Here is a 25,908-nt window from a genome sequence, read left to right as displayed (position 1 = left end):
GTGGTTTGGTACCTCTTAAAGAGGTGTTGAACTGTATGAGCCACCAACCAAATGCTCTGCCTGCAGATGGGCAGCTTGGCAGGAGTTGTTCTGAACAGAACAAGGGGAACACAAAGCACCTGGTGTTCAGGGGGTGATAGAAGGAGCCTGAGAAGCTGCAGCTGTGCCTGCTGGTTTGGACAGGACTCACTGGTGTGTTTATCCCCTCCCTGTCTCTGAGGAAAGGCTCAGCAGTTCAGAAGCAGGTAGGAAGTTAAACTCCACTTGCCCTGGAGTTAGTGCTGTGTGGGCAATCCCCTATAGAGCATTTCCTGGGCCTCCATCCCCACCTCTCACCCGCTGTCCCTCTGTCTCCTGGAAAAGACAAGGTATTGTTTTCTGTTCTGCAGCTGGGGAGAGGTGGTGGAGGTGGGCTGTGGAGGAGCAGGGAGTGCTGGGGCCAGGGTAGCATCAGCAGAGTGGCAGAGCTGCTTCTCTTTGCCACCTGCTTCCTCAGAAGGCTCTGGGGTTGTGTGTCCCCCAGCCAGAACACTGCTGAGCACTCACTGTGAGCTCAGCTGCCTCTGGATAAGCCGTGGACAGTTCACCCCTCCCCAGTTCTGCAGAGCTGGGTCTTCCCTGAGCTGCAGGAAGGGGTTTAACTCCTTTCAGTTCCACCACTGAGGCCCCACAGGTATCACCCAGTGTTTTGTGTCCCACCTGGGCAAGTCCTGCTGCAGAGCCTGGGCTTTACTTCCACTGGTTTTGGGGCCGGGCTGGCGGTGCCAAAGCCACTCTGGACCCCAGACACAACCTTTGAGGAGGTGGTGGAGGGAAGCTGGAGCCCCTCAGGGTCCCAGCTGGGTGTGTGCCACGGCAGAAGAGGTTTCTGCTGTTTGCTTTCCAGGCTTTACCCCAACAGAGATGGGCAAAGCCCTGTCAGGACCACAGGAATCCATCTTCTGAGGTTGTCCTGCATAGGATAAAGCCCAGGTTATAACATGAGGCTGCTAGAGAGAGGGTGAACCTTCTGAAAGCCTCCTGTGCCTGTAACCTTAAGTGCAGCCAAATTCAAGCCCAGACTCACCTTTTAACCACAGCGCCTTCTCTTCTTCTCTCTTTGGTCTCTGAAGCCAGCACCAGCCCCACGGCAGGCCTGGGCACTGCTGCCATCATTGGCATCCTGGTCGTGGTGTTCGTGGCACTGCTGGTGGCTGTGGACGTCACCTGCTACTTCCTCAACAAGTGTGGGCTCCTCATGTGCATCGCGGTCAACATGTGCGGCAAATCCGGCCCCGGGGCCAAGGGCAAGGACATGGAGGAGGGAAAAGCTGCCTTCTCGTGAGTACTGCCCCTGCTCCTGTTCCCCTTCTCGTGAGTACTGCCCCTGCTCCTGTTCCCCTTCTCATGAGTACTGCCCCTGCTCCTGTTCCCCTTCTCATGAGTACTGCCCCTGCCACCACTCCTGTCCCCAGCAGCTCCAGGAGGAGCTGTCCCAGCGGGCCGGGGGTTCCTCAGCTCTGATGGGAGGGTGCTGGGGAGGTTCTGGGGTTCTTTGTGCTTCCAGGAAGGTGTTTCTGCAGTTGTTGCCCTGGTTTTGTCTCGTTCCTGTTGGTGGCCATCAGATAGGTGGCCCAGTGGATATCCCAGTGCTGGATGTGCCTCTGGAGTTCTGTGCTGTGGGGAAGGAGGAGTGACCCCAAGGAGTGCCCCATGTTTAGCCCAGGGTGTCTGTCACTCACTGTGGGCGTTCACAGCGTGTCTTTGCAGGAGGATTCCTGTGAGTGGGCTCCAATCTCGGTGCAATTCCTTCCCTGCAGGAAAGATGAGTCCAAGGAGCCCATCGTGGAGGTGCGGACGGAGGAGGAGCGGACCCCCAACCACGACGGGGGCAAACACACGGAGCCCAACGAGACCACCCCGCTGACAGAGCCAGAGTATGTTGGCATTAGCCAGTCCTAGCCCAGGGGCACTGCAGTGCCCTCAGCTGCCCCGATCTCACCATCAAGGTCTCCCGTGAGCACAACTTAGGGCAGGAAGAGAGGAAGAAAGGTAAAACCTCCACCTGCCGTTGGTGACGTGCCAGTGAGGAAGTGCCTCCTCTCAAGATTCAGTGACTCCTATTCCCAGCACTGGAATGGAGCAGAGTGTCCTCAAAGGCCTGTCTGTGCCAGCCCTGCCCGGTGTGGAGATCAAACACCTGCCCAGGTTCACTGCAGAGGATCCAGAGCAGAGTCAGCCCTGGCTGGCAGCGAGTGCTGTGTGAGCCGTGCCCAGCAGTGCTGGAGGAGAGCCTGAACCCCCTGAGAGCACCCTCTGAGAGCAGCAGAGGAGCTGGGCTCTGCTGTGGAGGAGGCAGAGCAAGTCTGAGTGTTCTGAGAGAGGGCTGAGAGCTCCGTGTGAGCTTTGTTCGCATCAGGGAACTGAACTGGGCCCTGAGTCTGCATCACGTCTGCGTGTGAGAAAAAGAAATATGTTCTGTGTGGCTGGATGAGGGCCTTGCAGGCCTTCAGGCCAGCCTGCAGCTAAAAGGACAGGGCAAGGTGAGGGATTGGATTCAGGGGTCCTGCACTGGGACCGTGCTGTGTGGTGACAGATGGCACAGGGCTGCAGGCTCAGGGCATTGGTAGAAAGCTTCCCTGGGAGCTCAGGGGGAAGCACTGAGAGTAAAGTTAGGCTGAGGGAGAAGAGTCTTTGCAAGTTGGCAGGTTTCCTTTTGCCTCAGACCTGAACCAAAACTCTGTGAACAAGCCATTCCTGCAGGTCACATCCTCTTTGCCTTTTTTCTCTCCTAGTTATCCTCACTCTTCCCTCTCTCCCTTTGCATGTTTGACCTCTGAAAGTCTCTGCTCCTCCTGAGTCCCTCTCCGTGTTGTGTGTGTGTGTGTGTCGTAACCAGCTGGTGCTGCTCCACCTCCTCACTCTCCCTCTCTGCCCCCCCTTTCCCTGCTGTCGTTTCGGGGCTTCATTGTCTCTATTTCTCTTCTGCCCCTGTCCCCCCCGCAGGCACCCCGCCGACACCGCAGCCACCGTGGAGGACATGCTGCCTTCTGTCACCACGGGCACCACTAACTCTGACACTATCACTGAAACCTTTGCCACTGCTCAGAACAGCCCCACCAGCGAGAGCACCACGCTGACCTCCAGCATTGCCCCTCCGGCCGCGGCCGCCCCCGACTCCAACGCCGCGTCGCCCGGCCAGGCCACCCCGGCCAAAGGGGCGGCTGCCACCTCGGTGTCGTCACCGCCACCCTCCTCCACCCCCAAAGTGGCCCCTCTCGTTGACCTCAGCGACACCCCGAGCTCTGCTCCGGCCGCTAACAGTTTGTCTTCAAGTGTCCTGTCGGGGCAGGGCGCGGTGCTCAGCCCCAGCGCCGCCGCCGAGGCCTCCAAAGCGGCAGCAGCCGGGAACAAGCCGGCTGCCCCCGGCCCCGCGAACCTCACGAGCCCTGCAGCTCCAGCAGAGCCCAAGCAGGAGGCCTCCAGCACCAAGAGCCCCGAGAAGGAGCCTGTGCAGCCCAGCACAGTGAAGAGTCCGACGGAGACGCCCAAGAACCCGAGCAACGTGAAGAGCGAGGCTGCCTCGGGCAGCACCGCCAACCCCTCCCAGAACGAGGACTTAAAAATGGACGAAGGGACCTTCAAGACACCAGACATTGATCTTGCAAAGGATGTTTTTGCAGCTCTTGGCACTGCTCCCGCCAGTGTGGCCGGTGGGCAAGCTCACGAGCCTGCTCCTTCCACTGCAGACAGCTCTGTACCCGCTGCGCCTGCAAAGACCGAGTACGGCTGCCTTTACTCTTGTGTTGGTTGTGTGCTGTGTCTCTTGTGCCCTGGTGCTCGTGCTGTGTCCTTGTTGGGTGTTCTCTTAACTAATCTCACCGTTTCCTTAGCGAACTAACTCACCACTGAACCGACAGGGCTTGGCTTGAGAGGTCCAGGAGGAAAGCCAGGAATAGGCTGTGCCAGGGAAGCAGAGAAAAGAAACCCGGGAGTTTGTTGTGAATGTGTTACTGCTCAGACTTTTATGCAGCTTTGTCTATCGTGGGTTATTCTTTTGTGGAAGAGAGCAGAAATAGTTCAGTTTGGTGCAGAGGAAGAGCTGAGTTCCTGCAGGTCAATGAGCACAACCACCCAAATTCCATTTCCTGACAGATCAGTGGAATTTCAAAACACACTCAGAGTAAGGCTGGGCAGAACAACTAGTGCCACGTGGAACTGTGAAAGGCAGGAACCTCTGGAGTTGTCCCTAAGCTGGCAGAAGGATGAGGCAGCGTGGTGCTGTCTGAGAGGGGAGCAGTGGGGTCAGGATAACCTGGCAGAGTGTTGGATTAGGGATGAGTCTCCACCAGCTGTACCAGGTCTCCTTTCTACCCAGCTGATTTATTCCAAGAGCAGCAGCACGTCCCCAGGCAGGGCCACCCCAGGGCCCTTTGGAGCCTTGTGCCATCTGGAGAGGATCCACATCCCTCAGCTGAGAGGGGTCTGCACCTTGTGTTTGGCAGGAGAGTGGAAAGAGCAGGAGGAGCTCCTCAGGGTGGCTGGGGGAGGGTGCCCAGCTGTGGGGCAGGGGTTGGACAGGAGCACTCGTGCTGTGCTGGTTTGGGCTGTCAGCTGCTGGCAGAGCTGTGGAGATGGGCACCTCCCTTCCGCCTGGGAAAACTCCCATCTTCTGCGTTTCACTTCCTGCAACGTGCTGGGAAATTCCGGGACTGGCTTCCTGTAGGAAAAAAAAAGGGTTTTCTGCTAAAAACACAGCCTGTTTGACCAGGGCACTGGGGTGGTAAAGTCGAATTCCTTGGCAACCAGGCGAGTTTCCCTGGGGCTCCTCTTTGCCCACCTCGAGCCCCTGCAGCTGAACCCTCGTCCTGCCTCATGTTAGCCCAGGGCAGGAGAAGCAAAAGAGATGAATCAGGAGCAAAGTGAAGCTGGGCTGGGGGGACTGAGTTTGGTTTTACTTCCCTCTGCATCAGGAAATGCTCACTTTGCTCTGCCAAAGCGAGGTGTGGGCTCCAGAAAGATGTTCTTTCCTTATCAGCTCACTCAGCCTGCATTTCTAAATGTGCCTCTAAACTGTCCCGTTTTGGTGATTGTTCCCCAGGAAAATCCCAGTAGAAGACAAATCCGAAGTGCAGGTGACAGACAGGAAGACCCCTCCAGCAGAAGTGAAGACGGTCCCCAACGAAGCCACACAAACAAATGAGAACGAGAGCAAAGCATGATCAGCACCGGGGAGACAACGAGAGAGCATTGAAATCACAGCCCACACACCCATCTCATTCCTCTAGTGTCTGTTGCCTTTTTTAAACAAACAAACCAACCAGAAAATGCATAAATGGGGGGAGGGGGGAATGTCTCTTTTTTTTTCTTTTATTTTCTTCTCTTCTTCTCTTTTTTCTTTTTTTATTTTCTTTTTCTTTTTTTTTTTTTTTTTTTTTTTTTTTTTTTACTATTTCTAGAAAGATTCTATTCGTTGTGCACTTGCTTTTAAAAAGTAATACATGTTAAAAACAGGGTTAAACCCGTAACCAAATCAGGGCTTGGCTGACCCTGGGTATATTCAGAGAAGCAAAAGTTGCAATGCTGTTTGCAATGTGGTTGGGAAGCTCAGAATCAACTAGTCCTAGACAAAAAAGAAAAAAAAAAAAAACACAAAAAAGACAAAAAAAATAATCAAAGAGACCCTGTTGTTTCCTTTGTTAGTATAGCAGATATAACCACTGTGCTGCTGGGCACAGCTGGTACTTAAAGAACAAAGTCCACAATTTATTTTTATACTTTTCAGTCAAGTTTGAAATATGTAAAGCCTCATAAATAAGTTATAATTTCTGTTCACCTTGTATTTGTTCAGTATGCAAAGTGTCTCGAGCTCTTTGTGACTGAATTCTGTTTGCCACCTTAGACATTTATTTGGGGTTTATTATTATCTATTTTTTAGGAAGAATGCCAAAATTGCAGCTTCGGGGGATGTATTTCAATTTGCAGTATTCAGACTCTACATTTCTTTAAATTTTATGTTACATTTTTTTTTTTTTGCCAACTTTTGTTCTTTCCAGTGTTTACAATTGACAAATATTTTTTTAACTTTTGTTGTGTTTAAATGGATGTGTAAAATAGCTGCCTTTTTTTTTTGTTTTTTTTTGTTTGGAAGTCAATCCAGTCTCTAGACTCTAGGGTAGCAGCATGCTTGCTTTGCAAAGGGAGACGTTTTCAAACATGGATGTTTACAGTAGTTGTTTCCCCTTTATCTTTTCTTAATTATTGTTGTTATTATTATTATTATTGTTATTATTATTATTATTTCTTACTGGAGTAAGAAGAAAAGTGATGCTGGGGTTTGGTTTGGGATTTTTTTTGGGGGGGGTGGGGGGTATTCAAACCACTTGTCACCAGTCAAGGTCTTTATCCAGCAATCCACATAAACCCAGGCTCTCCTTGGAACGAGGGAATTGCTGGAGAAAGTCCTTCTATTCTTAAATTTAGTTGAAGTCCCTTGCTGGACCTGGGCCTGACTGCATAAGAGAAATATCATCTCTGCTTTTTTAGGACATTCTCCCCTTTCCTTCATGGAACCCTCCCAGAGCTCTGAGGAGCAGAAGGGAGATTGTACAGTTGGGGCTGGTCTGGGCTCAGATGTTTGACTGCATCAGTTCCCCCTTATTTCGACGCCAGTAAATCCCAGTGTCAGTAAATCCCACGTCCTGTGGCCCTGGAAAGCACATTTCAAAGCAAAGACTCTTTGCCCAAAGGTGCTGGGCAGGTGCCAGACCCCTCCTGCTGGTGGGGCTGGACCAGCTGATCCCTGTAGGTCCCTTCCAAGTGACCCTTCCCATCCTGTCCCATCCCCCTGTGTGTGCTGAGTCTGTGCTCTGCAGAACCAAAAACCCGAAATCAGGAGCAAGTGCTTGGAAATCAGTGCCAGGGGTGCCAGTGGTGCCGCCTGGCATCGTGTCTTAGGAGCTGGGAAAGGGGGTGACGTAGCAGCTGTGTTAAAATCATGGAGGGGGGGCAGCTGAAAATGGCATTTCTCATCAGGAATCATGGAGTAACGCTGAGATTTGGGGGTGAAAAGGAGCTTTGAGCAGAAGGGAGGCAGAGGCGTGTAGGGAGAGACCAGCCCATTGTATAGAGATGTTCCTTCTGTTGGGGTTTTGGGGGTTTTTTTCTCCTCCTTTTTTTTTTTTTTTTCCCCTGTTTTTGTTTCTTTTGTTTTTTTTATTCTACTTTAGATCTGCAAGCTTGTGCACTGTGGGTGCGTGACTATTTTAGTGTGAACCGTGTTTTTTGTCATAGTATTGAAATAATAAAAAGCTTCAACATAGTTTGGATGTGGAAGGTGTAGCGCTAGTTCAGATTTGAAGAAAAAGAAAAATATTCAGGAGTTTCAAACAAACAAACGAAAAGAGAACAACTCTTACAAAGAACAGAAGCCTTTAAATGAGAAAACCAACCCGAGCTGAGTGTGGTTCTGTGGTGAGGAGCAGGAGGATGAGGGGGGTTTGGAGGCTGCAGTTGGCTCAGGTCAGTGGAGCCACTTCCATCTGTGTGTCCTTGGAAGGAGTGCAGTCTGTTCCAGCAGCATCACATCACTTCCAACTGTGGGAAATAATGGTCTTGTCATTTGCTAAGTGTGGGGTTTTTTGCATTTTTTCCTCAGCTCCTGGGGTGCCCGTGGGGGATGGCTGGAGGTGCAGGACCCATCCCGGGGGGATCTTGGGGCTGGACGGGGCCTCACCCCAAAGCCCTGCCTCAGATCCTACCCTTGCATGACCCATCACAGCAGTGTCGGTGTAACTGGGGGGAAGTTTGGCTCACAGTCCTTAGGATTGCTTTGTTTTCCCGAGAAACCCATCTGGAAAAGGCAGCACAAGGAGCTCCCGGGGTGTGTCTGCACCGGGGAGCTTTGGGGCAGCAGTGGGTGCTTCTGTCCCTGGGGTGAGCTCAGTTTGTCACATCAGTGGTACCTCCATTGCTCTGGGTGAGCTCAGTCTGTCAGATCAGTGGGTGCCTCCATCCCTGGGGGTGAGCTCAGTTTGTCAGATCAGTGGTACCTCTGTTCCCACGGGGTGAGCTCAGTTTGTCAGATCAGTGGGTACCTCTGTCCTTGGGGTGAGCTCAGTTTGTCAGATCAGTGGTACCTCCATTGCTCTGGGGGAGCTCAGTCTGTCAGATCTCTGCAGAGTTTTGGCTGGTTTTGTCACCTGTGTGTTGGACCTCCCCAGTTCTAACCCCTGAGAGCTGAGCTGCCCAGTGCCAACCATCAGCCCCTGTCGGGTGAAAAGGGGGAACTCCCCCCCTGGATTGGCCTTTCTGTTGGAAAAAGGGCCCAGCCCAGAGCCCAGCCCAGCACCCACAGTGACAGTGGGTCTGGGGCTGAAACTGGGGCAGCTTTAAGGTCCCTTCCAACCCAAACCATTCCATGGGTGGAGTGAGCACCACTCCAAGCAGGAGTGAACCCCGTGAGCTCCTTCTTGGTGCTCTCACAGCTCCTCCCAGTCCTTGCAGTGCTTTGACACTCGCCCTTATTGGGGGGTCATTTATTTAATGTACAAGTTGCCCGTTCCCAGGGCAGCCCAGGCTCCCCTGCTCTGAGTTCCACCTCTGAGGAGGTGCCAGCCCAGCCCCTGGGCACTGTGTGTGTTGGTGTGTGTGCCCATCCCCAGGAGGGTCCCAGGAGTGCTGACATTGTGCTGCCCATGCGTGAAGGTGACGACAGTGCATCCCGTCCTTCAGCTTTGAGAGTGGACTTTTATTTTCACACTTTTCTATGGAGCCTTCAAACCCCACATTTTTCACACCTAGGCTGTTTTGGTAGTTGTTCTCAGCCCCTCCATTGCCATCCTTCCCCAGCATTCCCTACTTTTGGGGGCCTTCTAATCTTGTTAAAAAAAGAAAAAAACAAAAAATCTTTTTACCAAGTGAAACATCGAGTCCACTTTTATCCCCATTCTCACTGGTGTAAATACTGATACTAACTGAGGATTTTGACTTTGCATTCTGTCAGAATACTGTGTTCAAATAAAAATTACAAAAAAAAAAAAAAAAAAGGTGCTGCCCTTCTTTAGCTGCTCTGCCAGGGCCCAACCCCTGAGTGTCACAAACAGTGGTTTAAAGTTTGTGTCTTTGCCCCACTGTGTTTATTTATTTATTTCCCTCGGGTAACAAGCACACAGATGCAGTTCCATGGCCGCTGTGAAACAGGGACAGCTTTTTTTCCCTCCCCCAAAAAAGGCACTTCCCTGTTGTTTGGCTATAGAAGGTGTGAGTTTTGGCTTTAAAAGTTCTCCTCAACCCATCCTGAATTGGATGCCTGAACTTGATTAATGAGGGTTGAATCTAATGAATTTATTTAATAAATGAATTCAATTAAGGGTCTTTATCTTTTTTTCCTAAATTTTAACCAAAACCCGCCAAAATGCCCAAGTTTAATTTTTCTAGTCTGGGGGTTGCAAGGGGTGGGGTGTCTGTTTACTTTTTCTTGAGAATATTTTCAGAAATTCGGAGTTTATTTTCACTCAGAAGTTTCCATTTGGCTGAAAAAGACCTTTTTTTTTATTATTATTATTATTCACTACCCATTTGATATAAAAACCACCAATTCCTTTCAAGTGGGGGAAAACACGAACTGGCCCAAGTCCCTGGTTGGGTTTGAAGGGGGGGCTCTGAGGTTGCTTTTGTGTTCCTGGCTTTAGCAGCTGCTTCCCTGGATCCCCTCAGTGTCTGCTCTGCATCCAGTGCCGGGTGCCTGGAATCCATTCCCTGCCTTTGCCTCCCTTCCTGCTGCACCAGCTTCAGGAGCTCAGGTATTTTTCCCTCTTCTCCCAGAGATAACAGAGGGGCCTGGAGCCTCGTTTGCTGTCGCTGCTGAGCTCATGTCCTCGTGTGAAAAGGGGGTTTTCCTTCCCCTGGAGTTGTGGTTGTGCTCAGTGACAAACAACTGGCAAATTCTTTGCGAGATCTTCGTGTTTCTTCAGCTGTTTTTCAGTCTCCAGACCTGCCTTTTCATTTCCATTTTAGTTCTTTAACTCCTCTCTCCCTCTTGTTAAGGCCGTGGCACCCGACTGGCAAAGTCACCCTGGCTGAGTGTGGCAACTTTAACCCCCAGTCTGGCCTGAATTTAGGGTAAGTAATTAGTAATTTGGGGTAATAAGAGCAGGGCTGGGGGAGTTTAGGGGCGTGGATGGAGATGTTTGTGCTACAAACACCTTCTTTCTCTTGTTCTTTCCAGACCTTATAATTGGTTGGTTTGTAATCAAACTGTGAATCTCGTGCATGTGCTTCAGGGCATCATTTTAAGTGCTTTTGTATGGAAATGGAGACCTGGACACCTTTCAGTAAAGGTGTGGCTCACCTGTGCAGATTTGCTGCACCAGCACAGCGTGGTTTTGTTCCCCAGAGTTTCTGGGGTAACCAGTAAAAAACCCCAGCATTCTGAGCATCCCAGTGCCAGAACCATCACCTCCAGGGGGTTTTTAATTGGACCCCACGGACTCGGGGCTTGGAAACAGCTTCATTAGAGGGGAAAAAACCCCACCTTTGGGATGGTGAATGACGTGGGCAGAGCTGGTTGCAGCGGGAGAAGGGAGATGTCTGGGTTTGGTGCAGGAGGGAGGGGGAAAGGAGTTTAAGGGATATTCTGGCTGCAGAGGGGGTGGATGGGGCAGGGGATGTGCTGCCTGTGGAGTGAGGGAGCTCAGCATCTTGCTGGCACACAGGATTCCTCCCCCCGGCAGCCGTGGAAGCAGAGGCAGGTGAATGGAGCTGCGGGGTGTAGATTTATAGTGAGAATTTCTAATTTCACACCCATCAGACCCCACAGTGACCCGTCCTTGGGCGCTGCCGCCGCTGCCGGGTCACCTCGCTGTGCCTGTGCCGTTCTCTCCCAGACGGGCGGGTGAGGATGTGCCTGGAATGGGAACATCCCGGCGCTGCAGCAGGAGCTGGGCGATGCTCTGGCTCCCTTTGGTGGCCGACAGCTCCTATAACTACCACCTCCAGCGCTCTGGCTTTGGAAACGCGGCCCTGCGGCGTCTCCCGACGAGGTGATTATTAACAATAATTAAGAATTCCTTCACGGAAAGAGGGTGGTCACTGGAGGGGGCTGCGCAGGGAGGTTTGGGGTCCCCATCCCTGGAGGAGTCCAAGGAAGGACGGGACGCTCGGTGCCAAGGTGGGGATCGGTCACAGGTTGGACGGGGTGGGATGGGAGGGTTTTTCCAGCCGAAACGATCCCGTCATTCCCTGATCCCGTCATTCCGTGATCCCGGGGTGGGCCCGAAAAATAGGAAATGCTCATTTGCATGGCAACGCCCCTTCATTTGCATAGCCCCGCCCACGCGCGCCCCTCCCGCGGATGCGGCGTCACCGGTCGCGTCTCCCCGGCAACGGTGCCGCGGGTTCGAGTCCCGGCCCCGCCGGGGCCCTTCGTGTGTCCCCCGTGTCCCCTCGTCTGTCCCCTCCCCTGTCCCCCTGTCTGTCCCCCCGGCCATGCTCCGCGACGAGGACACCGAGGCGGATTTCCAGCGCTTCCTCCGCCGCGTGGACGATGTCAGTGAGTGCCCAGCGGGGGCCGCGCGTCCCCGGCCCCTCCGGGTGGGGAAAGGAAAAAACCGGGGGAGTTTGGGGGGGGAGGGAAAGGGAGGCGGAAGATGGGTGGAAAAGGGGGAATTCCTGCTCCACTGTCCCGATTTGGGTTATACACGGTCTCCCTGTGAGCTCGGGTGTGTCCCCGTGGATTCGGGTGTCTCCCCACGGGCCCAGCTGTGGTGATGCTTTGGGGATGCTGCGAGCTGCTTTCTTTTGTGTATATATATACACATGTGTGTGTATTTATTTATAAATAAATGTATCTATTGGTTTGTTTTTCTAACGCAGACACTCCGGGGGCTCCGGAAAGTGACGGGAAATTGAGTTTGTGAATGTTTGTGTTTATAAACTGTCCTGGGCCAGGCTGGAAGGGGCTCCGAGCAACCCTGGTCCATGGTGGGAGTCTCTGGAATTAAATGAGCTTTGGGGTCCTTTCCAACCCAAAGCAGTCTGTAATTCTATAATAATGGCCATGCTGGTCACTTCAAAGGCAGGTGCCAGCTGAGCTCCTGGTCCCTCCAGGATCACTTGGATATCCTGTGTGTATATAAATCCTTTATTTTCCCATCTTCTTTTCAGGCAATTTGCTGCAAGGCCTGAAGTCCACAGACTCGGCTGTCAAGGAAAAAGCCCTTGCTGAGGCAGAGAGAAGGCTCCAGGAGGAGGGAGGCAGCAAAGAGGAGGAAACCAAGACCACAGTGAACAGGACAGTCATCAACACCCGAGCCTCTGTGAGGGCTTTGCCTCTGAGATCAAAGCTGGTTTAACTCTTTTAAATAGCACTAATTCACATCCATAGCTCAGGAGAAACAATTTTAAACAATATTTACAACCATGGGCTGAACGTGGCTTTATTTTTTTCCAGTAGTTATTTTATTGGGAGGTGCTTGATGTGATGTTTTCTGTGCCTTGGGGCTGCTGAGAACACAGAGGGTTTCTCTTGGATTTATCCAAGTTGGATGGAGGCACTGAGGTGCCACAATTTACAGCTTTTACCTGCACTGAGGTGCCAAAATTTACAGCTTTTACCTGCACTGAGGTGCCACAATTTACAGCTTTTACCTGCACTTCAGGAACTTGAGCAAAACTAGTTGAGGACACACGAGTCCCTTTCTAATTAGGTTTTGATTCCTGCAGTGGGGTTTGGATTTTGGTGACTTGCCTCGTTAAAGATGCAAATAGAAGCTTTCCAGTAATGTCAAAAATTGTTAAAAACCCTGTGCTGTGTTTCTCTTTTTTCAGGGCCCAGCAGAGGCAGCAAATGCAGGTAGGACAGTGCTCACTCTGCTCTGTGACATCCCTTCAACCGGTTCTAGCAGAGCTGCTGTTAATGCAGAACCTGATCCCACTCCTGCCACAGTCAAAGCTGGCTTCTTCAGTGAAAAATCAGAGTTTTTAAGTAAAAAATTTTAATTTTAAAATTGTTAATAATAAAATTACCAAAATACATCAAATTTAATAAAATCAATAGATAATATTAATAGAATAAAATTGATAATAAAATTTTAGTCAAGATCCAGTCAGATCTAGGAAGACACTCAAGGGTTTTACCAGCATGGCTGTGTTTGTCATAGGTAGGAGCCTTGCTGGTGGAGTTACTGTGTTCTGGCCTCTCATCTAAAAACTTTGCATTCTGAATTTAAAAGCAAACATGTTTATCTCCAGAGATGAGCTGCAGCAAGGCAGGTGTGCCAGTCCTGGCAGTGGTGGCATCATCATTATCTGGGATAGCTTGTCATTCACATTCCACTTGAACTGTTGAAATGTCCCCACAGCATCTTTTTTATTAAGAAATGACTCAGAAATACCCCAGAAATTATTTTTTTTTCCTCATCTGTAGATTGCTTTTAATGAGTTTTCTCTTTTTATTTTGTTTTTCCCTTGACTGAAATGCCACCAACTCCCCTGGCCCCAAGATGCTTTCCTGGCAATGCTGGAGAAGGATGCAAAGGAACGAGCTAAACAGAGGAAGAGAAACGAGCAGCTGGCAAATGGTAATTGCTCAGAGGGTTTTTGGGTAATGGTAATTGCTCAGAGGGTTTTTGGGTAATGGTAATTGCTCAGAGGGTTTTTGGGTAATGGTAATTGCTCAGAGGGTTTTTGGGTAATGCCTTCAGAAATGGCCTGGCAGGGGCTGGGGGAGTCACTGCTCTGTCTGTCTGAGCCCCAGAATCACATCCCCAGCACAATGAGCTGTTTGTAGCAGGGCTGGGGGCTCACAGAGCTGTTCCTCTCCACGTTTATTGGAAGGGTTTGGGATGGAGGGAGCGAGTCTGGGTGTCCCTGTGTCCTCAGCCACCCCTGGGCAGCTCCGAGCTGTGTCCTGGGGGTGTGTTCTTGTGCAGCTCTGAAGGAGAAGGGCAATGAGGAATTCAGGAGAGGAGACTTTGCCGGGGCCATCCAGAGCTACTCGGAGGGGCTGGAGAAGCTCCGGGACAAGCAGGAGCTGTACACCAACAGGGCACAGGTCAGTGGGCACAGCTGTACACCAACAGGGCACAGGTCAGTGGGCACAGCTGTACACCAACAGGGCACAGGTCAGTGGGCACAGCTGTACACCAACAGGGCACAGGACAGTGGGCACAGCTGTTCACAAACAGGGCACAGGTCAGTGGGCACAGCTGTACACCAACAGGGCACAGGTCAGTGGGCACAGCTGTTCACAAACAGGGCACAGGTCAGTGGGCAGAGCTGTTCACAAACAGGGCACAGGACAGTGGGCACAGCTGTAACAGGGCACAGGTCAGTGGGCAGAGCTGCTCTGCCTGGTTTGGGTGTTGCTGTGCCAGGGCACAGCCCAGGAAGATCCTTCTGCAGCCCAAATGTGCTTATTCCTTCCTCGGGGTCTTCCTCAGGTCTCCTCTCCCTTGGATGTGGCTCCTCCAGAATAAGTGGGGAAAAAAAACGTTCTAATTCATAGTTTTATTAAAAATACACTTATTTCTTTCATTAATTCTTTTTAGGGATCACTTAGACAACTGTAGAATGTAACACTTGCTTTGCATTCTCTATTTCCCTTGCATTCTCTATTCCTTTGTAAAATCCATATGTGTGTGTTGAATTTTATTAAGTTTGTTCTAAATTACAAACCCCAAGGAGATGGAGGACAAGTTAAGAACCAGCTGGTAATTATCCTGCAAAATCAATGGCCAGGCAAATCAGCAGCCTGGTTTTATTCTTTTTAATTAGCTGGTGTTTGTACAACAGTCAGCAGAAGTTGTTTGAAGGACTCTAATTCTCCTGCCTGGACTTTTTTTGGGGTTTATCTCAGGCCTACCTGAAGATCCAGGAGTATGAAAAAGCCATTGGTGACTGTGAATGGGCATTAAAGGTAATTTTGGGATTGGGTTTGTGTGGAACTGAGGATATAGAGACAACTGGCTGATGGAAATGAGGGAATGTGCCTGGATTGCTGCATCCTGAGTTAATCTGAACAGCAGAAAACAGTTGATATTTCAGTGCTCCCTGTGTGCAGAAGCTTTTCTGGCTCTTAAGAGCATTTAATTAAAAAGTTTGGGGTGATAATGAGCTCTTAACTGCACATATTGGCACAGAATATTCTGCCCAGCCTTTTAAAAATGGGCTCTTGAAGCTCCCAAAAGGAAAAGGTAAAGATATAAAATATATAAAGAAAACACCAAAGAGCTGGATCCAAATTCAGTTGTGTTCCATCAGTGATGCCCATGACTAGAACACAATTAGCAGGTTATTAATCATTTAAATAAATCCATATTTTTGACACACAACAGAACTGGAAAAGGTCCTGCTTTCCACCTTAAACCAAAGCCTGTGCTCCTTGCACAGGGAAGGGAAGTTGGTCCCTGGAGGTGATAATTCAGCACAGAAACTTTAGACACCTCTAGTGAGTGATGTGAATTCCCTCTTCTTTGCCTGCACTTCTTTTGGGCAGGTAAAACTATTAATCAGAAGGCTGGAAAAAATATGAGAAGGCTAAAATTTTCTAAACACATAATTAATAGTTTCTTTTTTAACACAGTGCAATGGAAAATGTATTAAAGCCTATTTTCTGATGGGGAAGGCTCACCTGGCACTTAAACACTACCCTGAGGTAAATGGACTGAATCTTGTGGCTGTGGGACCATGTTTGTTCTGGTTTTGATGTGATGTTGTGGGTGAGAGGGAGAGGGTTTAATGCTGTGCCTCCTTTTGTGTTTTCTCACTGCAGTGCTGGTTTTCTGTTCCCACTTGCAGCTTCCTGGGTTTTACTGGAAACCCTTTTAATTTGAAAGAGCTGCTGGCTGTAGGGACTGGGAATAAGAGACAGCTTTGAGTTAGGAAAGTTTTTACTTGTATGTCTTCATCAGTTTTATTTCTCACACTTATTAAGTGCTGTGGCCCAAAAACTTTTGAGCTTAAGCAGGAGTCTGACTAAGTTGTCATTTTACCATCTTCCTGGTTTTATCTTAAATTGAGGGCCTGTTTCTCTTCTCTGTTAAGTCCAGGCAGTGTTATGAGAAGATGCTGCAGGTTGATCCCCAGAAGGAAAGCCTGTTCAAAGGTGAGAGACACTTTTACACTGTCACCCCTCGTGTTCTGATGAACTGCTCTGCCTTTCAGCCCTGTGCTGGCTCTGTGCAGGTGTGAGCAGGAGGCAGAGCCAGGGGCTGAACTTCATTTTCACCTGGAACTTCACCAGAACAAACCATTCACCTGCCATGCTTTGCTTCCTTTTGACCTCCCCAGCTTGTGTGGCCGAGGTGGACTCGGAGGAGAAGAGGGTGAAGGATGAAGAGAGAGCCAAGAAGGAGGTGCAGGCTGGAAATGTTGCTGCCCTGTCCATAAAAGAGCTGCTGCAGAGACTCAGCACCCCTGGCCAGGATATCCTGTTCTACACAGGAGGGATCAGGCTGTTGGCAGCAGTTGTGAAGGACTGTAAGTGTTTGCTGCAAAGGGTGTTGCTCCTGGGAGTTGTGATCCAGGCAGACAAGTACAAGGGAGCAGTTTTTACAGGAACAGGGCAACTATTCCTGTATTTAAAACATAGAATTGGCCACGTTTGCTATTCCAGGATGGCCAGTAGGTATTTACATCATTTTTTTAGAACTAGATGTTGTAGCTGAGCTGTTGAGACCTGTGAGGGATTTGGGTCCCTGAAGAGCCGTTTCACTTGTTTGGAAACATTTGTAATTCTCTGTTTACACAAATTGATTTGCAAGGCCAGTTTCATGTTCCAGCCTTCCTGAAGAGTCTTTAACTTGAAATCAGTTCTTTACAGCTCCAGGCATGAATTAAGAGTGGTCTTTACCTTCAAAGCTGCTCCTAATTCGTTCATTCTGGGAGTTTTCCCTCTGTTTTCATGATGTTCTTCCCCCCGAGCTGTTGATGCAGTGACCTTTTCTTTTAGCACTGTGTCACAGGAGAGCAGGAGTCTCCACCAGGCAGGTGGGTCACGGAGCTGATCTGTTTATCTCTGCATTTTTTCAGGCACTGAGCAAACGTTGTTTAGAACAAACAATGGCTTCAGTATCCTCGGAGACAACGGGGCTGTTGGAGGGTGAGAGCTCTGCAGAGGGGAGCAGAGGGGGGTTCCAGCAGGAGGAAATGAAAATACTGCCCTCGAGAAACACAATCACCTCCTGAAATGCAGATGAAATGGTCAAAAGAGAATGTAATAACAGATTGTAGCCTCTGAAAGGGGTGACTTGTGTCTGAGCCCCACACAAACAGTGCTCTCTTGGATGCAGAGGGCAGAAATAATTAATTTCTGCTTCTGTCTCCTCTTCCTGGACAGTTATCCTATCTCTCATGGTGAGAGCAGGGTTGTAAAAAAGACTTAATATAAAAGGACATCTGAAAGCACTCAGTTACTGGACTCCCTGGTGCTGTGAAGTTGCCATCAGTAAATATTTGGGCTTATGCAACCTGTGAAGGTCTCTGTGAGCAAGGATTAAGAGGAGCATCTCTGGGGACCTGCAGCACAGGGCCTTCTTTGGGGTTCAGCAGTGTTTTGGGTGTTGGCTGTAAACAGACCTGAAGCACTTCCAGATTTGCTCAGAGTTTTTATGCCCTGGATATTCACAGTTGTTCATTGCAGAGCTGAATTTATCCCCCTCCCTGTGCTCTGTGCTGCTCAGGCAGGGGCTGGCTGTGCCCAGGGTAGAGTTTGTAGATCCTGAACCTGTTCCCAGGGAAGGTCCTCTGCAAAACTCATCTGATAGCCCTAAAAGTGCTGAACCAGGGGTGGGCTCGGAGCTGATGAGTTCAAGTGTTCCTGTGGCACATCCTCATCCCTGGGGGCTTTGCTGATTTTTATTTTTTTCCCCCAAGAAGCCAATGGTTTGGTCTGTCCTCTGCTCTTTCTCCAAGCTGACATTTCTCCTTTAGGTGCCTCTGTGCAGAGAGGAGAAGCCCAGCTGAAGTGGAGCTGTGTGTGTCCCTCCTGGTGCTGTGGCAGGCTGTGTGTGCTGGGAATGGTAAAGCCTCGGGATCCACGGGAATCCTGGTCCATGTGCAGTTCATGTGGCACTGCTGGGGCTGGGGCTTGGCAGGGGCAGCACTGGGGACCAGACCTGATTTAAACCCGGTTTTGCAGGTCAGAGGCAGGAGCTGGATGTGCCCAGGCACAGCTGTGGCAGCCCCTGTGCATCCTGAGAGGAGATTTCCAGCCCGTTCCTTGGAGCATTTCAGATCTGCCCAAGGGCTGGGAAGTAAATTCCCCCTGGTTGTTGCTGCTCTTAAGATAACACCACTTGTATCATTTTGTCATTTTTAAGCAGTTACACCTGCAAAAAGCAGAGTTTTCTGGAAGAGCCATTAGAGGAGACTTCCTTTAGCACTGACAGTGAGCAGTCCTGGGGCAGGTGGCCCTTGCTGTGTTTTTAGGGAGTACACACGTGGGTGAGAAATGGCCTGGGGTGGGTGGTGAATTGGTGCAGAGTTCCACAAGGGGAAATACAGAGTGCTTGGTGTCTGTGTTCACCTGATGCCAAATAAAATATTCCTGCTGCAAAAACAACCCCAGAGCAATGAGGATGCCACTGTGGGATGTTGCTCCCAGATATCCTCTTTTGTATTTTCCAGAAGAAAATCAGCGTCTCCTGCTGACTCAGCCTGCTGTGAGTGCCCAGCTGCCAGAGCTGCTTTCCTCTGGGATTCCAGAGATCCAAAGGGAGACACTGGCACTGATTTCTCTTTACTCAGAGAGTGAGAGAGGGAGGAAGCTGCTGGTCAGGCACCAGGACCTGAGCAGGTAACAAACACCAGAGTAGCTCAGGAGAATGTCCTTAGTGCCTGGGTGCCACTGTCACTGCCCCAGCACCAGGGGAGAGGCTTTCTCAGAGGACACACTGTAAAGGTAAAACTTTGGTAAATTTTGTGTCTAAAAATGTCTGTGGAAATAAGTGGGAAGGGCTCCTTCCTGAGGGTGTGGTTTGGAGGCACAGGTACCTTCTGCAAACAGGGCAGTGTTTGCCCAGAGCTCCCACTCTTGCCTCTGGTGGCTCCTGTTCCCAACTGAGGGTCTCTCCTCATTTAATAATTGGTATTTGTGGTTATTTAATGCTGCCATGGCTCACTGAGTGGAGAAAGAACCACCATTCTATTCCCTTTATCCTGTTATCCTGCTATTTCCTTCCAGAGTTAACCAGGGGAGGAATTTCAATGTACTGCTTTTGCACTGCATGGTTTGAGGTAATAATGGATGAACACAAAGGATTCTGTAACAATTGCACACACTCCACTGTGTTCTGCACAGCATTGATCCAGAGACACTTTTCCTTGGGAGGAAAGGTTAAAGAAATGAGACACATCTGAGAGGATGCTTAGAAAAGGCAGATATAACTGTGGCCTGAAATACCAGGAGCCTGAGAAAAGAGAATCTTGATCTTTAGTGATAAAATCTTTAATAATTAAACCAAAGCTGACACCAATTTTTTGTGGGTTTTTGTTTTTTGTTTAATAACAGATGGCTGCAGATTCTGCTGGCATTTGTCAAGAGCAGCGATGGCAGGGCTGGCAGGGCCATGAACATACTGGCTGACTTAATTGCAGAGGAAAGGTAATTTAGATTTCTCATTCTGTTTCGTAAAGTTGCACTTTATAAAGTGAAGCTGCCAGTGCCAGGGGCTGTGGGGTTCCACTGCTGGCTGATGTTTGTTGTCTTCATGTTGCTCTTGTGTTGCCTCTGTGATGTTTTGTCTTTCAGTGTTTCTTTCTCCCCCCCCAGGTTCAAAGCCCAGTGTCGGGCCCAGCTTTCCACGGGTGCTTTGCCTTTATTCACCCACTTGCTGGTATGAAAGAGCTGTTTCTGTGTTTCTGGTTTACCTGTGTCTAACTAACATGTCTGTGTTGCTCCTGGGGTAGAACTGCAACAGAACCACAGGTCTGTGTCTCTGTAGGTGTAAAAAATGCAGGTTTGTGATACACCTTCCTCAGGAAAATGTTCTTATTCTCTAGTACTTTGTCCTGCACATCCCTAGTTTAATATTCAGTAAAAACTCTGGGCTTGGTTGCACATTCCCACTGGGAATCTGTCAGGCCAGGATTCCACCTTCAACTTTGTGTTATGGTCTTCTTAATGTGACTTTAATCCACTGTCACCAACTGGGGATGTCTTGGATAGGGACTTTTTCTGTTTCTTGGATAGTGATTCTTTTCTGTTTCCTTCTGAGAGATCAAAGTGAAGAGAGGACTTCAGGTCCCAAGGCAAAGATGTTTGGTGGTTCAGATCCCTTTCCTGGGTATCATTTACTTAAACAGCAAACTTAAAATATATTGGTACAGAAAGCTGTCCTCAGGGAGAGGGAAGGTGGGGGGAAGGCTGGTTCTGTTGCAGAATGGCAGATACAGCTGGGAAGGAAAATATTTCCCCTTCTCCAAATGAGCACCAAGACAATAATTATGTGACTTTTCCATTGTCTGTTGCTCTTCCTTTTTGAACATTCCTGGCTGGAATTGCAGCTGTTCTGTTCTGGGAAGTGTTCTCGGGGTGAGGTTTGGGGGCACAGAATCCTGTCATCACTTTTTCCCCAGGACTCCTGAAGCATCATCTGGGGATTTGTTGTGAGAACGAGGGGGATTTGGAACCTTGGGACCGCTGGGATTTGGGAGATCCTGGAATCACATTTCCCGCTGCCAGAGGGATGGGAGCACAGATCTGCAGTTTGCTTGTCGTTTGTGCTGAGTTTTCCCTCCCACCCTTGTGTCTGCAGGTCTGTGCCAGGGGGGTGGACCTGGCAGCCCTGTCCTGTGCCATCAGCATCATGGGCAGCCTGTGTGCAGATCCAGGGATCCGCTCCCACATGGCCCAGAGCAGGGAGTGCTGGCAGGGCTGCCTGCAGCTGCTGGTAAAGGGGCTGGGAGGGGGTTTGCAGCCCTGCCTGCTGGGGAAGTGTCTGTTTGTTTGTTTGCCTCCCCCCAGAGCTCTGAGCCCCTGAGGTCCCTCAGGTCTGGGGGTCTCCAAGCAGCTCGTGGCTCGCAGGGGTTGGGGGTCAGTGGGTGGGTGGAGGGGGGTGAGTGACCCCTTAAAAGCGGCCCCTTCCAGTATGAACTCAGCCCTCAGAAACTAAAGAGTGCAGAGGGTGGGAAAGGATCTTGTTAGGTGCCCAACCATGGGAGGTTTGGAGTGTGCAGCTCTAGGGACCAGGGTGACACAAACCCCTGAACAAATCATATCCAAAAGACATCACTGGCTCTGCTTCTCCCAGGGCTTTGTCTTCCCTCTGAGTTCTGGAGCATCAGGGGACACTGATGCTTCCCCAGAACACTGAGGAAGCACTTTGTGAGTGTCTGACCTGACTGCTCCCCTCCTTCCCTTGGCACACAGGAGGGAAGCCCTGAGGGCAGCACACCCAGCTACCAGGAGTGTGTGTTTGCAGTGCTGGGCCTGATGATGAACTTGCTGCTTGAATCCAATGGGATCATCCAGGTATACAAGATCTGTGAATTTCAAAAAAAAATTATGGTGTTTAAGGTTATTTTTAAGGGTAGTTGACAATTCAGGTAGGCTAAAAAGTGGAAAAAATTGACAACGTTTTCTGCACTGCCACTTTTTTACATAAGCACACGGTTAAGAGAAAAAAACCAGTGCAAAGCACGTGTGGGATCTTCCCATAGTGGTATAAATGTTTTGTTTGGAGTCACTCTCCAGCTGTGTGATGTTCTGAGGCACTGGGCACATTCCAAAACCATTCAAAACTCAGGGTTCCACCGAGAAGGAAGAATTTCACACGTCCAGTAACTTACTGAGGGGTGTTCCCTGATCTCCACTGGATCCTTTGTTGTGGGGAACTTTGTCTGTGACCCCATTTCTGCTCTAACCCTTCCAAACAAGTGAGTTTTGGCCCCTGTTGTTGCAGGACTTTGCTGTGGCCATCACTGGCAGGTGCCTGGCTCTGCTCAGCCACCAGGATGGGAGGATTGTCACAGTAAGTCAGCAGCAAAATGTGGTCTTGGCTGACCTGACCCATCAGAGCAAACTTCTGCCCTGTACAGGTCTGTACAGGAGGCTTTGAGGCCTAAAACATTCCTGATCATGGTATTATTTGATGAATAAACATGCAGGGAGTCGTACTGGTCTCAGTTTGCTCTCACCTCTCCCTACACTGAGTTTAGAAGCTCTGCTGTGTTCAGTTTTCACTAAACAATAAAAAAGCCTCATCCTCAAGAAGTTTCTCGTTAGATTCTCTAAGTCTGTGATTCTCTGAATTTCTGCAAACTTCTCCTTTTAGGGCTTTGATTACTTTGGTTTTTTCCTGCTGAATGAAATAACTTGAGGTTTCCTGGGCAAACAAACATTTCCTTTTGCTCCCCTCTCCTTTGTCCCTGACTCAGAGAGCCATTGGGGTGCTGAGCCGTGTCCTGCCAGCGTCCTCCTCAGCGGTGGAGGAAGCAGTGAAAGGAGGAGTGGTGAAGAAAATGGTCAAATTCTTGAAAGTGAGTTAAACTCTCTTTATTTCTGCTTGTATTTTCCCTTCAGCAAACCACAGCTGCCCCTGGCTTTGGCCTCCTTTCCCTGGGAGAGGGAGGATGTGTCTGCCTCCGTGTCTGGGTTTAGTTTTAAGCTGCCAGGTTTAGTTTTAAGCCAGGGAGGCAGTCTGGGGGCTGCACAGTTTTCTCTTGTGTCTGGCAGGATGTGTCTGAGGTGCATTTTGCACACTTGCTGTGATGCAGACCAGGTTAGCCTGGAAGAAGACACTCAGCTTGTGTCTTGTCTCAGAGCTGATGGTTTGAAAAGAATTGGCCTCCAGACATTCAGGGCATTTTGAAATAATTGGGTTTTGTGTAATTTTCATCCTCTCTGAAGGTTTTGATTGGATATTTGGGCTTAGGTGTAAGGAATACCTGAGTGTCTCCACTCTGTAACTCTGGGCAAGGTGGGTGTGACCTGGTTGTTAATGTGCTTTAATCCCACCAGGCTGGAGGGCAGCTCACAGCCACTTATGGCATAAAGACCCTCTGCATCTGCACCAGGAGCAGCAGGCAGGCTCAGGAAGAGCTGGTGAAGGCAGATAAAAGTAAGTGCCAACTCCACTGATTGGAGCCTGAGAGCAGAGCTGGGATCTCCCCCAGTTCCTGCCTTTCCCTCCAGAGTGGAACTGAACTCTGGGTTTTACTCTGGCAAGACTTCAGCCACGTTCTCTGGGTGATGTGCTGTTTTCCCTCCTGAGGGGGTGTTTGATGGGCCTGGTTGTGTGTGTGGAGTGAAATGGGCACAGCAGGTGATGAGCCTGAGTTAGGAAACTGCACCTTACTCTGGTGAGATGGCTCAGTAGGCTTTGTCAGGGGATGTATTTTGGAAAAAGTGCTGGTAAACTGGAACTGAATTGGGGTGTATTTCATCAAGTTAGTGGCTAAAATAAGAAACTTGTGATTTCCAGAGGCTGAGGCTGTTTTATGGTGCCTTTCATGTGTTTATTTGGCCTGCTATTAAAACGAGATGGATACAGAGACAGAGTGATGATACCAGGCCATGTGTCAGGGTATTTTGGAGTATATTTGCTCTAGTCATGTGGTATAACACTGCTTAGATTGCTTTAAAATCCAGCTTCAATTAATGCTAATGTAACTACAACAGAGAATACTTAAATGTGCTCTAAATGGTTGAACCTGTCAAGAAACTGTCAGTGTGTGTAGTTCAACTTGAACCCCAAGGGTTTCCACTCATTAAAAGCCTCTCAGAGCATCATCTTCCCTTTGTGCAGCCCAGATGAGTTTCACTGTCATCTGCAGACGAAGCTTTCATTTCCTCAAATAGCACCAACACTTCACTCCCATTCTTCCCTCCAAAGCTCTGGGTATTAATCCTCTGAGAAGTCACTTATTTCTTATTTTTTTTGTCAGCTCTGTTAGCCAGCCCAGACACTGGAATCGAGCTTTAGTCCCATGACATCAAATTGCATTTCTGGGGCACTTAATTGAGCCCCTGCCCCGGCCCCTGCTGCTGTGGGGAGCAGCTCTGCCTTTGCAGGAGGTATTATTGCAGCAGCAAGGGTGGGGTGTGAGCAGAAAGAGGGACCATGGAGAAAAACAAACAAACAAACCAACCAAATTATGTAAATCCCCAAGGAAACTTCCTGGCTGTGTTTTATGTAGACAGTGGTCTCTCTAAACGTTTCCAGACTCTGTGGCCTGAGATGCTGCTGCTTGCAGAGGTCAGCAGGAGCTGCACAGCTCTGCCAAGGGCACAGAAAATACTCTGCTGGTTATGGAGGATGAGCTGAGCTGCTCTGTGGTGGTGAAGGATCTACAGGAAGCTTTTCATGGTCCTTTTCTCAGCTGTTCTTCCCACCCCAGCATTTGTGCCTTCAGACAGTGGACTGGGCTCTCTGAGCTCTCTGTGCCTGCCCTGCCAGGGGGAGAGGCCAGTGGGAGCTGCAGAGGTGGCACCTCCAGCTCCTCTCCTTAGTGAGGACACAGCTGGGCAGGTGAAGCTGATCCCTCCTGGATCCTGAGCCCTGCCAGGGAATTGCCTTGCTCCCCCCGGGTTTCCCAGGAAGCTCAGCCCCTGGGAGTTCAGGTGGAGGCAGGAGGGAGGGTCAGTGCTCCCCGAGCAGCTCCGAGTGAATTCTGTGCCTCCCCCCCCAGGGTTTGCGGTGCTGCTGCGGCTCCTGCGGTCACAGGAGGAGATGGTGGTGGGAAATGCTGCTTTCTGCCTCAGCCAGTGCCTGGGGGTGCCCGGGGCAGGCACAGCCCTGCTGGGCTCCAACGTGGTGCTGCTGCTGCTGAGCCTGGCCGGGGGTGAGGCTGCCAGGACCACGGTGCAGGAGAACGCGGCCGTGGCCCTGGGGAAGCTCTGTGCTGCTGAGCCCAGGTACTGCCAGAACACCCCTGGGCTGCTCCATCTGGGGGTTCTTTGGGTGATGACCCTTGAAAAACCAGCCAGAGTAAGGCAATTATACCCACAGGGCAAGAGGGTGCGGGGCAGGGGGTTATTTTCTATAAATACCCTTCCTCCAACTGGAATTCCCGCTTGTCCTCTCCCCAAAATCCTGCTTTAGGGCTCCTGGGGGCTTAGTTCTCTGTCTTCACACGTTTCAAGGAGTTCATTTGCCTGTGCTGGAAGAAGGGATGTTAGAAATCACTGTAGAGGTCAGAGCAATAATGAGAGCAGGATAAAAGTAGAAATGTCAGCAAGGAGTGTCTGCTGCTGCCTGCCAGGAGAGTGCCAGGCTGACAGCTGGGTCCTGGGCTGCATTCCATACAGGGAAACTGGGTTCAACTTGCTCGTGTGCATCCTGAACCACTGCAGAAAGCAAGGGATAATGCTTAGGTCCCAGAATTTACCTGCCTTGCTTCTGCTGGAGATGCCAAAGGAGCTCTAAAGTATCTGCTGTGAGGTTTGTGTAACACACCAGAGATGGGAAAGGGAAACACTTTATTTTCTTAGTTTTGTTGATGTGAAATGCCATCTGTTTAAGAATGGTCAGGCATTATTTATTTTCCTTTCTGAGGGGAACAGTAATCTAGTAACTCTGTTTCTTGTGCTGCTCTAAGAGGGATTTGTTGAATATGGCATTAAACACCTTGAAGGTTTGGGCAGGGGTATTGCAGGGCAGTGAAAGCTCCAGACTTTCATTGTAGTCACCACCCGTTTCCCAGAAAGCTTCCTGTTGTCTTTCCAGGCACATTCACCAGCTGAGGAAGCTCAATGGCCTGGCCATCCTGAACTCCTCCATGAAATACGTGCACAGCAGCTGAACCCTTCAGGAGACCTCCCAGACATGTTCTTCACTCCACTTATTGTTGAGTATTCTTTTCTTTAATAAAACTAACTCAAAGCACATCAGCTTCTTAGTCCCTTTTTGAAGCATTTGTGGTCCTACAAGGAAGCCAGTAAAACAATATCAGGAGAAAGAAGTTAATTTATTATTTAGGCTACCAACT

General features: G+C 49.9%; 2 protein-coding genes across 13 annotated transcripts in view; both read left to right on the top strand.

The window, feature by feature from the left end:
• The window catches only part of NCAM1 (neural cell adhesion molecule 1), a 92,071-nt gene extending 84,771 nt beyond the window's left edge, over positions 1–7,300 (top strand). For 7 of the 10 annotated variants that reach the window (XM_032709736.1, XM_032709735.1, XM_032709734.1 and 4 more), the window contains 4 exons: positions 1,113–1,320; positions 1,800–1,916; positions 2,986–3,762; positions 5,081–7,300. In XM_032709736.1, the coding sequence (XP_032565627.1) occupies positions 1,113–1,320; positions 1,800–1,916; positions 2,986–3,762; positions 5,081–5,201 (1,223 nt within the window). In that variant the 3' untranslated portion in view covers positions 5,202–7,300. The remainder of the gene's footprint in view (positions 1–1,112; positions 1,321–1,799; positions 1,917–2,985; positions 3,763–5,080) is intronic. The other 3 variants (XM_032709740.1, XM_032709741.1, XM_032709743.1) reach the window with 1 other exon arrangement.
• Positions 7,301–11,264: 3,964 nt separating this feature from the next.
• TTC12 (tetratricopeptide repeat domain 12) lies at positions 11,265–25,805 on the top strand. 3 transcript variants are annotated; one of them, XM_032709746.1, is made up of 21 exons: positions 11,265–11,526; positions 12,145–12,296; positions 12,808–12,832; positions 13,482–13,559; positions 13,911–14,032; positions 14,837–14,896; positions 15,563–15,634; positions 16,024–16,084; positions 16,270–16,458; positions 17,011–17,080; positions 17,911–17,999; positions 18,607–18,775; positions 19,490–19,582; positions 19,751–19,814; positions 20,736–20,870; positions 21,350–21,451; positions 21,882–21,950; positions 22,357–22,458; positions 22,940–23,039; positions 24,610–24,835; positions 25,647–25,805. In XM_032709746.1, exons 1-21 carry the CDS (start codon positions 11,268–11,270, stop codon positions 25,720–25,722), a joined length of 2,313 nt encoding a protein of 770 aa, XP_032565637.1. In that variant the 5' UTR covers positions 11,265–11,267; the 3' UTR covers positions 25,723–25,805. The 3 variants fall into 3 exon arrangements, with proteins under 3 accessions (XP_032565637.1, XP_032565639.1, XP_032565638.1); XM_032709747.1 differs by having other exon boundaries at positions 11,423–11,530; XM_032709748.1 differs by lacking the exon at positions 24,610–24,835.
• The last annotated feature ends 103 nt before the right edge of the window (positions 25,806–25,908 follow it).

Source organism: Chiroxiphia lanceolata, chromosome 23, assembly GCF_009829145.1.
Source record: "Chiroxiphia lanceolata isolate bChiLan1 chromosome 23, bChiLan1.pri, whole genome shotgun sequence".
Lineage (NCBI taxonomy): Eukaryota > Metazoa > Chordata > Aves > Passeriformes > Pipridae > Chiroxiphia > Chiroxiphia lanceolata.
This window is presented reverse-complemented; position numbering and strand designations above follow the sequence as displayed.

Bases quoted from the DNA above. Each gene is read 5' to 3' on its own strand.
- TTC12 (XM_032709746.1), top strand. From the start codon at position 11,268: ATGCTCATTTGCATGGCAACGCCCCTTCATTTGCATAGCCCCGCCCAC. The intron at 12,297-12,807 runs GTGAGGGCTTTG...CTCTTTTTTCAG, and splicing joins TCATCAACACCCGAGCCTCT to GGCCCAGCAGAGGCAGCAAA. The intron at 18,776-19,489 runs GTAACAAACACC...GTTTAATAACAG, and splicing joins AGGCACCAGGACCTGAGCAG to ATGGCTGCAGATTCTGCTGG.